We start from the raw sequence: 14,745 nt of genomic DNA on the forward strand, positions 1-14,745 counted from the left end.
ACAGCCCAATGGACCCTGCACTGTCCTCCTCACTAACATCTGGGGGTTAGTGCCCACATTGGGAGAGCTGTCTCACCAACTAGTCACGATACAGCCTGACACAGTCACACTCACAGAATCATATCAGAACCACCAACACACTAAAACAGCAGCTAATGAACTTAAAAGACGCTACACAGACAACAAGCAAAACGAATGTCATCTATAAAATACCTTGCAAGAACTGTGACACACTACATTGGACAAACTGGCAGAAAGCTAGCCACCAGGATACATCACCATCCCTGGGTATGTTCTGTCCCACCTGCAGGAAAGACCCAGCAAAGGGGGTGACACAGTGTGACACAGTCGGGAGGGAGTTACTCTGGGAATCCTCAATATTGACTCCAGACCCCATGAAGTCTCATGGCTTCAGGTTAAACATGGGCAAGGAAACCTCCTGCTGATTACCACACACTGTCCTCCTCCAGCTGATGGATCATTGCGTCTCCATGTTGATCAACACTTAGAGGAAGCACTGAGGATGGTAAGGGCACAAAATGTACTCTGGGTGGGGGATTTCAGTGTTCGCCACCAAGAGTGGCTCGGCAGCAGTAATACTGATCGGGCTGGTCGGGTCCTACAGGACATAGCTGTTAGACTGGGTCTGCGGCAGGTGGTGAGGGAACCAAAAAGAGGGGAAACATATCTGACCTCATCCTTACCAACCTGCCAGCTGCAGTTACATCTGTCCATGACAGTATCAGTAAGAGGGACCTTTGCACAGTCCTTGTGGAGACAAAGTCCCACCTTCACATTGAGAACAACCGTGTTGTGTGGCACTATCCCCGTGCTCAATGGGACAGACTTCACACAGATCAAGCAACTCAAGACGAGACGTCCACGAGGCGCTGTGGGCCAACAACAGCAGCAGAACTGTACTCCAGTACAGTCTGTAACCTCATGGCTTGACATATTCCCCACTCAGCCATTACCATCAGGCCAGGGGGTCAACCCTGGTTCAATGGAGAGTGCAGGAGGGCATGCCAGGAGCAGCACCAGGCTTACCTGAAGGTGAGGTACCAACCTGGTGAAGCCCCCAAACAGGACTACTTGCCAAATAGCGAAAGCAGTAAGTGATAGAGAGAGCTAAGCGATCCCACAACCAATGGATCAGATCTAAGCTCTGCAGTCCTGCCACATCCAGGTGTGAATGGTGGTGGGCAATTAAACAACTCACTGGAGGAGGAGGCTCCAAACTCAGAGTAGTAAGGGAATGGAACGCTTTGCCTGCAACGGTAGTAGATTCGCCAACTTTAGGTACATTTAAGTCGTCATTGGACAAGCATATGGACGTACATGGAACAGTGTAGGTTAGATGGGCTTGAGATCGGTATGACAGGTCGGCACAACATTGAGGGCCGAAGGGCCTGTACTGTGCTGTAATGTTCTATGTTCTATGTTCTATATCCCCGTCCTCAGTGATGGAAGAGCCCAGCACATCAGTGCAAAGGATAAGACTAAACATTCGCAGCAATCTTCAGCCAGAAGTGCTGAGTGGATGATCCATCTCGGCCTCTTCCAGTGGTCCCCAGCGTCACAGATACTGGTCTTCAGCCAATTCGACTCACTCCACGTGATATCAAGAAATGGTTGGAGACACTGGATACTGCAAAGGCTGTGGGCCCTGACAATATTCCAGCAATAGTACTGAAGGCTTGTGCTCCAGAACTTGCCCCTCCCCTAGCCAAGCTGTTCCAGTACAGTTACAGCACTGGGATCTACCCGACAATGTGGAAAATTCCCCAGGTATGCCCTGTACACAAAAAGCAGGACAAATCCAACCCGGCCAATCACCGCCCCATCAGTCTCCTCTCGACCATCAGTAAAGTGACAGAAGGTGTCAGTAACAGGGCTATTAAGCAGCACCTGTTCAGCAATTACCTGCTCAGCGACGCCCAGTTTGGGTTCTGCCAGGGCCACTCAGCTCCTGACCTCATTACAGCTTTGGTTCACACATGGACAAAAGAGCTGAATTCCAGAGTTGAGGTGAGAGTGACAGCCCTTGATATCAAGCCTTCATTCGACCGCATGTGGCATCAAGGAGCCCGAGCAAAACTGGAATCAATGGGTATCGGGGGCAAACTCTCCAGCGGTTATAATCATACCTGACACATAGGAAGATGGTTGTGTTTTTTGGAAGTCATTTTGGACATCTGTTCAAGAAGGCAGCTCACCATCACCTTCTTAGAGGGCAACAGTTGGCAATAAATGCTGGCCTGGCTAGTAATGCACACATCTCATGAATTAATTCAAAAGAACAGGGATGAGGCTAATGTCTCCCCTCAGAAGCTCATGAGCCTTGGTGGAAGCAGAATCCTTGAGAATTTCCAAGTCAGGTGTGGAGAGATCCCTGATGGACAAGGGGGTAAAGGTTATCAGGGACAGGCCAGAACGTGGGGTGATCAGATCAGATCAGCCGTCGTCTTATGGGCCTTCTCTGACTCCAAATTCACTTGTTTATAATTCTTGACTCATCCTCCAACAGTGCACTTCACAAGCACCTTGTGTTGTTAAAGGCTCTACTTAAATGAAAGTTGTTGCTGTCCTACCTGGGATGTTCGGTGACAAAACTGCATTTGATAAAGAGAAGGGAGTTCTCCTGGTCTTGAAAGGTCAACTAAGATTCATTACTGCTTCCCAATTAGCAGTGAGATTGCAGAGAGCTGTGAGGGACATTGGAGATTGGGTGTGGGCATGTAGGGACGGAAAGTTGGCAGGGTAGCAAGTTGAGGTGGGTCGGGAGTGTGGGTGAGAGGCAGTGAAAGAGAGAGAGAGAGAGAGAGTTGACCTGACTGCAGCCTAATCTTTGTCCATCCCAAACAGTCTGCAGGAAATGGGAGGCAGCATTACTCAGCTTGGAGACAGTAAGGACTGCAGACACTGGAAGCTAGAGTCAATAAATATGGAGCTGGTAAAGCACAGCAGGTCAGACAGCATCTGAGGAGCAGGGAAGTCAATGCATTGGCCAAAACCCTTCGTCAGGACTGGGGAGGGGAGAGGGGCCCAGAGATAAATAAACAGAGGAGGATGGGGGCTGGGTGAAAGGTAGGTGGAATGGAGATAAGTGGATGCACGTAGGGGGTTATTGTGGTTTGTCAGTGGGAAGGGTGGAGCAGATAGGTGAGTAGGAAGATGGACAGTTGGGGGGGGGGGTGGATTTTGAAGCTGGTGAAGTCAACACTGAGACCATTGGGCTGTAAGCTCCTCAGGCAAAAAAATCAGGTGTTGTTCCTCCAATTAGTGTTTAGCCTCACTCTGACAGTGAGGAATGCCGAGGATGGACATGTCACCAGTGGTGTGGGAGGGGGAGGGGGACGGGTAGTGGGAATGGGAGCGGGTGGGGGAGTGGGAGTGGGTGTGGGAGTAAAGTGTATGGAAACCGGAAGTTCTGGTTGGTTGATGTGTGCAGAGCACAGATGCTCCATGAACCGCTCCCCAAGTCTGCATTTGGTCTCCCTGATAAAGAGGGGACCGCATCGGGAGCAATGGATACAGTTGATGAGTTTAGATGAAGTGCAGGTGAATCTCTGCTGGACCTGGGAGGATTGTTTGGGGTCTTGGAAGGAGGTGAGAGGGGAGCTGCAGGGGCAGGATTGGCAGCTACAGGGAAAGGGAGCAGGTTTGGTGGAGGGGTTGGTGGGGAGTGTGGAGCTGATGAGGGAGTCACAGAGTGAACGGCCCCTGCGGAATGGAGACGGGTTTGGGGAAGGAAATATCTTTTTGGTGGGGGGGGGGTCTGATTGTAGGTGGTGGAAATGTTGGAGGAAGATGCGTTGTATTCAAAGGTTGGTGGGGTGGTATGTGAGGACCAGGGATTCTATCCTTATTATTGTTGGGGATTGGAGAGGGTTTGAGGGCAGATTTGTGGGAAATGTGGGGGCGATGCAGTTGAGGGCATCCTTAATAACAAAGGAGGGGAAACTACAGTCTCGAAAGCAGGAGAATGTTTGGGAAGTCTCAGAGTAGAACACCTCATCCTGGGAGCAGATACGGTGGAGGCAGAGGAATTGAGAGGAGAGAATAGCATTTTTACAGAAGGTGAGTGAGAGGAGCTGTGGCCGAGGTAGTTGTGGGAGTCAGTGGGTTTGAAATGGATATCAGTAGGGAGTCGGTTTCCGGGGATGGAGACAGAGAGGTCGAGGAAGGGAGGGAGGTGTCAGAAATAGTCCCAGTGAACTTGAGGGCATTGTGGACGATGTTAGGGAAGTTGGTGAATTGCCGGAGAGTGGGTGAGAGAAGCCGTAGTCAAGGTAATTGTGAGAATCAGTGGGGTTGATTGAGTTGTTAAGTTACGCCATTTGCTGGCAGTGACCAGACACAGGCCCTGAAATAAAAACAGAAATGGCGACAGAAACTCAGCTAGTCTGGCAGCATCTGTGGGACAAGAGATAAGCTGATATTTTGGGTTCTGAGCTTGATGGACAGGTTTGAGATTCTGGCTCCCTGTGTGGATGAGAGTGGGGGCTGTAAGGAGAATGAGGAAACTGACCACAGTGCGGGGACAGAGGGTGAGAGAAAAGAGACATGTAGGTGTAACTGGGGATAGTGTAATGGGCGGAATAGACACTGCTCTCTACGGCCAGGATTGAGAGTCCCCAGGGCTGTGTTTCCTGCCTGGGGCCCGAGTTCAGGAAAGCTCATCTGGGCTGCAGAGGAACTTGGATTGGGAGGGGAAAGATCCAATTGTTGTGGTCCATGTGGGCACCGACGATATTGTTGGAAAAAGGAAAGAGGTTCTGCTGAGGGAATATGAGCAGCTTAGGGGCTAAATTCTAAAACAGAGCCAAAAAGGTAATTATCCCTGGATTACTGCCTGAGCCACAAGCAAATTGACCCAGGGCCAACAAGGTTAAAGGGGTAAACATGTGGCGCAAGGATTGGTGTGGGAGTGAATTTATGGGGCACTGCACCCAGCACTGGGGAAGGAGGGAGCTGTTCCAATGGGATGGGCACCACCTGAATCATGCTGGGACCAGGGTCCTGGTGAAGCGTAGAACTAGGGATGTGGAGATGGTGTTAAAATAAATTTGTGGGGGAGGGGGAGGGATAGGGAACACTAGGGTTGTACTGACTTCCAGTCTGCTCTCCTCCACGTGTCAGACTGTAACACTCCCTCAGTACTGACTGTTTAAGGAGGAAAGTTTAAGGGAGATATGCTTGGAAAGTTCTTTACACAGAGGGTGGTGGGTGCCTGGAACGCGTTGCCAGCGGAGGTGGTAGACGCAGACACGTTAGCGTCTTTTAAGATATATTTGGACAGGTACATGGATGGGCAGGGAGCAAATGGACACAGACCGTTAGAAAATAGATGACAGGTGAGACAGAGGATCTGGATCGGCGCAGGCTTGGAGGGCCGAAGGGCCTATTCCTGTGCTGTAGGTTTCTTTGTTGATCTGCTCAGCATGATGATAAATCAATGCTTGTTTGGGGTTTTGTTTTTGTAGTGAAGGAGCCTCCTGAGAGCGAGCAGGCGATTTCTCTGGACACGGCTGAGGAAGGTTACAGTTCCAATCCACTGCCCAAAAAGCACAGTCGCTTGTCCAATCAGAAGGTGGAAGCATTGAAGAAGGATCGGAAGAAGAGGCTGCATCTTTCCAAAATCATCTCCTCCTCTGAGAACATGTCCCATGACCGACGTCTCCCTGGTCACAAGCACGAATCAGAACTTGTAAGTCCTTAAGTGTTGTGGTGTCTCTGTGGAGCACAATAACACTGTCACCAGGCTACACCCTCTGGCTTTACCATTCCCTCTGTGTCCAGCTGAAACATGCAGCCAATCAGCCCCCTGCCCATATATTTATAGATAGAGCTCTTTCTTTATCCGGCTTTAATTATCTTCTTTATGACTGTTTGTCCAATTTCCCTTTAAAAGTTCCACAGGCCCCTTCACACGTCACATCCCAGATCCTAACAAGTTACTGCAGCAAAAAATCACCCTCATCTCCCTCTTGAATTCTTTTGGTGTCACCTTACTTTGTAACTCTTCTGTCTCCTGACCCTTCTACCCCTGGAAACTATTTGATCATAGAATTCCTACAGTGTGGAAGTCCACACCAAACCTTGGAGCATCCCCACCCAGAACCACCTAATCTACACATCCCTGAACACTACAGGCATTTTCCCATGGCCGATCCACCTAACCTGCACATCTTTGGACAGTGGGAGGAAACTGGAGCACCCGGAGGAAACCCACGCAGACACAGGGAGAATGTGCAAACTCCACACAGACAGTTACCCGAGGGTAGAATTGAACCTGGGTCCCTGGTGCTGTGAGACAGCAGCGCGAACCACTGAGCCACTGTGCCACCCCATGGTTATATGGTCTTAGTTACTCTATCAGTACAGTTATCATTTTGAAAACCTCAATTAAATCTTCCCATCGAACTTCATTTGCTCAAAAGTGAACAGTCCCAGCTTCTCCAGTCTCTACACACTCAATGAGCTTTGTCATTGCTTTGTCTCTGTGTAATCTTCACTGTATTCTCCCCAAAGCCATAACATCCTTCCTAAAGGTCAGAGCCTGTAACTCAACACAGTTCTCATTGGAGGATGTTATATGATTAAAATCAAAAGCTTGTATAGTCACCAGTAATTATGAAAAACTGAGGAATGGGAAATTCTTGGAATGCAGCAAATCAAAGCAGAACATAATCAACTATGAATGCAATGTAACAAAAACATAGCAATGACCATAAAAGCTCCTATAATAAGGAAATGTTTAGCTAAATGAATGTAAATCCATTAGAGCAGAGTCAGGAGATTTTCTAATAGGGAAAGGAGAAATGACAAAGAAATTAAATGATTACTTTGTGTCTGTTTTCACTGAGGAAGATTTTAGAAATCTTCCAGAACTAGAAATCCAAGTGACTGAGAATGAGGAGTTGAATGAAATTAGAATGAGTGAGAAGATTTAACTGGAGAAATGAATGGGGCTGAAAGTTGATAAATCCCCAGAACCTGATGGTCTACATCTTAGAGGGTTGAAGGAGGCAGCAAAGAGATTGTCAATATCTTGGTGATTATTTTCCAAAATTCTACCGATTCTGTACTGATTCCTGTGAGTTGGGAGGTGAGAAACATCACCCGCTGTTTAAGAAGGGAGTGAGAGAGCCTCAGCGTACCTCCACCCACAGTCACCTCTACAGCCGTCAGATTGACCTTCCTGAGGGTGAACCTACAGAAAGCCACAGGCCCAAATGGAGTCCCCAGCCATGCACTCAGAACCTGTGGGGTCCAGCTTGGGTGGGGGGGGGGGGAGCGCAAGGGGTATTCACAGACACCTTTAACCCCTCCTTATTCCAGTGGGAGGGTCCCAACTGCTTGAAGAAGATCACCACGATCCCAGTTCTAAAGAAAAACCAGAAAACGTGCCTTCCTGACAACTGCCCTGTGGCTCTGACACCCAGCATTAGGAAGTGCATCGCACACATTAACTCCAACCTCCCAGATTTCCTGGGTCCACTACAATTTGCCCACTAGTGCAACAGATCCACAGCTGGCACCATCTCCCGGCTCTGCACACATTCCTGGAACATCTGGATGACAAGCACACCTACAACCAGGCTCCTATTTATTAACTGCAACTCTACCTCCAGTACCGTAATTCCAAACAATTTCATCTCCAAACTCTGAGACCTCGGGCTCGGCCCCCCCCCCCCCCCCCCCCCCCCCAGTAACTGGATCCTTGACTTGCTGGCACAGAGACCACAAGCAGTGAGGACTGGCACAACACTCCCCCACAATAATCCTCAGCGCTGGTGCCCTGCAAAGATGTGTGCTCCGCCCCTTACGATACCCCTTACACACGCACCACTGTGGGGTCAAATTCTGCTCTAACTCCATTTCCTAGTTTGCTGAGGACACCCCCGTAGTGGGTCAGATCTGAAACAGCGACGAGACAGAATACAGGAACGAGATAGTGTGTTTAGCAGCATGTTGTGAAGACATCAATCTCACCCTCAGTGTCAGTAAATGAAGGAGCTGGCCATTGACTTTTGGAAGCAGAGTGGAGGACCTGCCCCTGTCTGTAGCAGTGGTGCTGAGGCGGGGGTGGGGGGCAGGTGGAGACCGTCAGTGGGAGTATATATCACTGACAATCTGCCCTGGTCCATCCACATCAACACGATGGCCAGGAAAGCACAGCAACACCTCTACTCCCTCAGGGGGCTAACGCTGTTCAGCATGTCCACACCGACTTGCAGTAATTTTTATAGATGCACCATAGAAAGCATCCTCTCGGGATGCACCATAGTGTAGCATGGCAACTCTTCTACCGAACACCGTGAGAAATTACTGAGAGTTGTGAACACAGCCCTGTCGACCTCGCAAACCAACCTTCCTTCCATTGGCTCTGTCTATATATCCTGCTGCTTCAGGAAAGCAGCTAACATGATTAAATACATCCTCCCACCCCAGTTATACTCTCTTCCATCGGGCAGAAGATACAAAAGTTCAAAAAAACTTGCCAACAGATTGAAGAACAACTTCTTACCTGCTGTATCAGGTTTATGAACAGACCTGTCATATATTAGAGTTGATCTTTCTCTACACTTTCTCTGTAGCTGCTCTGTTCTATTACCCTGATGTATTTATGAAAGGTATGATTTGTCTGAATAGCACGCAAAACACTGCTTTTCACTGTACCTCAGTACATGTGACAATAATAAATCAAACAAAGCTCTAAAAAGAAGGAAAATAGGTAACTACAGCCCCGTTAGCCTTCCTTCAGGAGCAGGGAAAATGTTAGAATTGATTGTAAAGGATGGGATACACGGACACTCTGATGATAATGATCCAATTGGGCAGAATCAGTATGGATTTGAGAATGGGACATTGTGTTTGAAGATCTCGTTGGGGTTTTTTTCGAAAATGTCACAAACAGAAATGATAAAAGAGAACTGATGGTCATTGTATATTTAGATTTTCAGACAGCCTTTGATGAAGTGCCCCACGGGAGTTTGGTTAGAAACAGTTAAAATACATGGGAGAGGAGGGAACGTACTGGCATGGATTCATGGCTGGCTAAGAGGTAGAAAACAGAAATTGCTGGAAAAGCTCACCAGGTCTGGCAGCATCTGTGAAGAGAAATCAGAGTTGACTTTTCAGGTCCAGTGACCCTTCCTCAGAATGTTCTCAACCCAAAATGTTACCTCTAAAAACTCCCCACAGATGCTGCCAGCCCTGGTGAGCTTTTCCAGCAGTTTCTGATTTACAGCATCCGCAGTTCTTTCAGTTTCAGAAAACAGAATTTGATAGATTTCCAATAACCATCTGGGCATGTGGCAGGTAAAATGCATTAAAGTGCTTGGTCAAGCAGGAACATTTAGAATGGCAAGGCAGGTTTGATGGGCTGAATGGCCTGCTCCTATTCTTTTGGCCCTATGGAGCCTAGCCTATGGTTACACTGCCTTGCTTTTCAACTCTGTGCTTCCATTTACTAACCTAAAGACCTGTATCTTTTCGTTTAAACAACTTTTTCATCTTCTCCTACCATAGAAAATGGGACAGTACGGCACAAGAATGGACCCTTCAGCCCACAATGTTGTGCCAAACATAACACCAAATGAAACTAATCCCCTCTGCCTGCCCTTAGTTCATATCCATCCATTCCTTGCATATTCATGTGCTTATCTAAAAGTCCCTTAAATGCCCTATTGTATCTGCCTCCACCACCAACCTTGGCAGTGTGTTCCACGCTCCTACCACCCTCTGTAAAATAAAACTTGCCCGTCTAGCCTCCCCCCTCACCTTAAATGCATGTTGAACAATATGTGTACAGACACCCCTACGTGTTATTTCCCGTTGCCTGTTTTATTGGGTATTGCCGTTCCTCATTCTTCCTAGCAGTAAGAATTGTGATTCTCTGCATTAAACCTCACCTGCCATAGGCCTGCCCACCTGACCAGCTCATCTTTTCTGTCAAGGGTCCTTCTCTTGTGCAGAAACCAAAGCACCATGTATAAATCTGAGCAGGAATTTCAGAGAAATGTTTTCACTGACAGTGGAGTCGTAACATGGATCTGGCTACCACATTCCAGGGCAGTGTGGATTGGGCAATTAATGCTGGCCTAGCGAAAATCCTGTGAATAAATTATTAACAGTGACCACTGTCCATTCATAGGATTAAACACAGAGAAGTATGGAGATCATGGGGTGATGGGAAGAGACGAAGCGAGGGGGTCAGCTGGAAGTTCAGAAATGCTGCCCTGGTTACAGATGGCCTACAAATGGCCAATGGAATCTGTAGACTGTGCTTTCCTGTTCCCTTGTGGACATGTAACTGACCGGTTGCCTTGACCTATAGGGTCCATGCCGTCGACAAATGGAAGTGGTGTTACAGAATCTGAAGAAAGCTGCCTACCTGAGCCCACATGAGGTTTATATTCCAAACTGTGACCGCAAAGGCCTGTACAAAAGGAAGCAGGTATGTGTGTATTTCTGGAGCTCGCTAGACCTGCTAACACTGTCCCTTCACACAGAATCATTGTAACTGTGCCAGCCTCCACCACTCCCTCTGGCAGCTGCAGATCCACCTCCCTCTGTGTGAAAAAGTTACCCCTCAGGTCCCTTTTCAATCTTTCCCTTCTCACCTTAAGCCTATGCCCCTCTAATTTTGAACTCCCCGTACCCTGGGGAAAAGACCTTGGCTATTCGCCCTATCGATATCCCTCATGATTTTATAAACAATTTTTTCAGCCAGAGGGTGGAGAATCTATGGAACTCATTGTCACAAAGGGCTGTAGAAGCCACGTCATTGAGTCTGTTTAAGACGGAGATAGATAGGCTGTTGATTAGTAAGGGGATTGAGGGTCACGGGGTGAAGGCAGGAGAATGGGGGTGAGAAACATATCAGCCATGATTGAATGGCAGAGCAGCCTCAAAGGGCTGAATGACCTCATTTGCTCCTATAACCTATGGAACCATTCTGGTAAATCACTTCTGCACTCTCTCCAATACATTAACATCTTTCCTGTCATGTGATGCCTACAGCTGTACACACTACCCCAGGTGAGGTTTAATAACTGTGTTATAGAAATGAATGATCATTTTCTTTCCCTTGTACATTGTGTATATGTTTAGAAAACCCTGCATTGTGAATGTTCGTTTCACCTGATACCCCACTCATCCTACCACCTTCAAAAATTTGTGCACATGTATGCCCAGGTCCCTCTGCTCCCACACACACCACTACTCCACCCTCATTAGATTGTAACCATTTCCTTTCCAACAGTGTCTCCTTCTTCATCCACCTCACACTCCTATGCATTACCTGTCACTTATCTGCCCATTCGACCAGCTTGTCTGGGAAATACTTCACTGCCCTTCCTCACACTTCCAACTGTCCCTGCACAGCAGGCTCGAAAGGCAGAGTGGCCTCCTTCCCGTTCCTGTGTAACAGGCTTGAGGAGGGGCTGAATGGCCTCCTGCTGTTCCTGTGTAACAGACTCACGTAGTGGGCTGAATGGCCTCATTCTGTTCCTGTGTAACAGGCTCACGTAGGGGGCTGAATGGATTCCTTCCCGTTCCTGTGTAACAGGCTCACGTAGGCAGCTGAATGGCCTCCTGCTGTTCCGGTGTAACAGGCTCATGTAAGGGGCTGAATGGCCTCCTGCTGTTCCTGTGTAACAGGCTCAAGGGGCAAAATCATGAGGCTGCCTGGGCCCAGCATTTATTACCCATTCCTAGTTGCCCCTTGATAAGGTGGGTGTGAGCTGCCTTCTTGAACCACTGCAGATCTCCTGCTGCGGGTTGACCCACAATGCCGTTAGGGAGGGAATTCCAGGATTCTGACCCAGCGACAGTGAAGGAACGGTGATATATTTCCAGGTCAGGATGGGGAGTGGCTGGGAGGGGAACTTGCAGGGGGTTCCCATGTATTTGCTGCTCCTTGTCCTTCCAGATGGAAATGTTCGCGGGTTTGGAAGGAGCTGCCTGAGGATCTTCCATGAATTTCTATATTTATGATGCTCTGCTGGCACTGAGTTTTCGTGGTGTTTGTGTGGAAGGAGGCCGTTTGGCACGTTGTGTCTGTGAAAGCCCTCTGCATGATCAATTCAATCAGAGCCATTCTCCTACCTTCCCCAGTAACCCTGCATAGACACAGGGCAGCAGAAGTCGGCCACTTGGCCATTGAGACTGCTCCACCGTTCAATGTGATCTTGACTGTTCATCCAACTCAGTCCCTGTTCCTGTTTTGTCTCCATACTCTTTGATCCCTCTAACTCTAAGATCTGCATCTAATTCCTTTTTGAGTACAATCAATGTTTCAGCATCAATTGCCTTCTGTGATAGTGAATTCCATGGGACAATTATCCTTTTCTGATAACGATCCACTCCCGTTTGAAAGCCCCTATTTAACGTTCCCTTGTCACACTGGGGAGGAGATGGCCTAGTGGTATTATCACTGGACAGTTAATCAGGGAGCTTGGGAATGTTCACGGGACCTGGGTTGAAATCACACTATGGGCAACTGGTGGAATTTGAAACCATTAAAATCTGCAACTAAGAGTCTAATGACCACGAAACCATTGTTGGAAAAACTCACCTGATTCGCTGATGCTCTTTGGGGAAGGAAAATGCCTGACTGGAGATTGCAGGTTCATACGGCAGATGGTTAAATTTGAATTCAATAAAAATCTGGAATTAAGGGTCGAATGATGACCATGAATCAATTGTTGGAAAAACCCATCTGAATCATTAATGTCCTTTAGGGAAGGAATCCTTACCTGGTCTCCAGACCCACAGCAATGGGGTTGCTTCTTCACTCCCCCCGGGTATTTAGGGATGGGCAATAAATGCTGGCCAGTCAATGACACTCTCATTCTCTCAGAATTGTTTAATAACCCGGTTGGATTTTAAATTAACTTGAGATTTTCTTTCCTCTCGACAGTGCAAACCCTCGAAGGGGAAACGGCGGGGTCTCTGCTGGTGTGTGAATAAGTATGGATTGAAGTTACCTGGCTCTGATTTCAAGCACCGCGACTTTCAGTGTCACAGCTTTGAGAGTGACTGATGTCGTTGTGTTTTTTTTAAAACCCGCAACACCACATCTGTCTCCTCTCTAACCAACTCAGCATCTACTCGCCAGCCGATTGGCTAACTACAGACTCTAAACTTTTTGGCAGTGAGTGCATCAAAGTATAATAATTTAAACAAAAATTGTATGTTATGATTTTTCGGGGCATCGGATTGGTTGAACCTGCGTGAGCTTCTGTTTTTTGGCTTTACAATCTCTACCAAAGAAACACGTTTCGATTCTGATTGGTTTTGGAAAGAAAATGCTGGAGGATGGGGCACTAGTGTCATGTTTTTATACCACGTGCCCTTTTTTTAAATCACGATTTAAGGAGATCTTCACCCATCCAAGAAATGCACATAAGGAAAGCTCCTGGACGTTCATCCTGATTTTTCACAAGATGCTGCAATCCAACACATCCATCCTATTGAGCTGCAGAGATCTGGATTGGATGAGGGACTGGGGACATCCATTATCTAGACCGACCTCCTCCTTACTTTCATCTGATGGCCTGCAGGAGCTGGGAGCAAGGCAAGGATGAGGATGTCTTTGAGTGGGGGTGGGGGGAGGTGGAGGGAAGCTGGCATGGCGATGAGGGGATCCGAGGGAGCAGGAGCAGGGTAAGGGTGAGGGGGTCTTTGGGCAGTAGCGGGGGGAGGTGGAGGGAAGCTGGCATGGCGATGAGGGGATCCGAGGGAGCTGGAGCAGGGCAGGGATGAGGGGGTCTTTGGGCAGTGGTGGGGGGAGGTGGGGGGAAGCTGGCATGGCGATGAGGGGATCCGAGGGAGCTGGAGCAGGGTAAGGGTGAGTGTGTCTTTGGGCAGTGGTGGGGGGAGGTGGAGGGAAGCTGGCATGGCGATGAGGGGATCTGAGGGAGCTGGAGCAGGGTAAGGGTGAGTGTGTCTTTGGGCAGTTGGGGGGGAGGTGGAGGGAAGCTGGCATGACGATGAGGGGATCCGAGGGAGCTGGAGCAGGGTAGGGATGAGTGTGTCTTTGGGCAGTGGAGAGGGGGAGGTGGGGGAAGCTGGCATGGCGATGAGTGGATCCAAGGGAACTGGAGCGGGGTATGGATGAGGGGGTCTTTGGGCAGTGGAGGGGGGGGAGGTGGGGGGAAGCTGGCATGGCAATGAGGGGATCCGAGGGAACTGGAGTAGAATGAAAGGGTGATGGGATGCATTGAGGGGTAGCTGGGGTTGAGGGTGAGGGGGCGTTGGAGCTGGTGATGAAGGAGTTGGGGTGGGTGGGGTGGGGGATGCTGGGAGCTTGCTTGGGCTAGGATAAATGACCAAGTGGTGTTTGATGCTCTATCATGCCCTGACATGAGAAGCTAACCTAGGAGTCCACAGATCCTGACACATTAACATGAGGGGATCCTACATTCGAGGGGCAGGCTTGGACTGAGCTGGGTTCGGCAAAGTATTCTAGGGTGAGGGGGGGGAGAGGGGTTGGAGGGGGGAGAGTGGGGTTGGAGGGGGGAAGAGGGGTTGGGGGGGGGAAGAGGGGTTGGGGGAGGGGTGTGTAGGGTAGAGGAGCTGGTAAATGGATGAATTTGTTAGTTCAGAGTTACTGACCTCCCACTGGACATCACAACAACAGCCAGAGCCCAGTGCCAAGGCACATTGATCCCCCCCTTCTAGACCGTGCTGCAGTACCCGATTGCCACCAGTGGAGGGTGGGGGGGTGCCCCC

At 48.9% G+C, this 14,745-nt stretch overlaps 1 protein-coding gene across 1 annotated transcript in view; it reads left to right on the forward strand.

Annotated features, from left to right (window-relative positions):
• LOC125454182 (insulin-like growth factor-binding protein 5) overlaps positions 1 to 13,609 on the forward strand; it is a 50,236-nt gene extending 36,627 nt beyond the window's left edge. The window contains exons 2-4 of the mRNA XM_048534679.2: positions 5,487 to 5,710; positions 10,346 to 10,465; positions 12,932 to 13,609. Coding sequence (XP_048390636.1) covers positions 5,487 to 5,710; positions 10,346 to 10,465; positions 12,932 to 13,054 — 467 coding nt within the window. The 3' untranslated portion in view covers positions 13,055 to 13,609. The remainder of the gene's footprint in view (positions 1 to 5,486; positions 5,711 to 10,345; positions 10,466 to 12,931) is intronic.
• The last annotated feature ends 1,136 nt before the right edge of the window (positions 13,610 to 14,745 follow it).

Source organism: Stegostoma tigrinum, chromosome 7 (genome assembly GCF_030684315.1).
Source record: "Stegostoma tigrinum isolate sSteTig4 chromosome 7, sSteTig4.hap1, whole genome shotgun sequence".
NCBI lineage: Eukaryota > Metazoa > Chordata > Chondrichthyes > Orectolobiformes > Stegostomatidae > Stegostoma > Stegostoma tigrinum.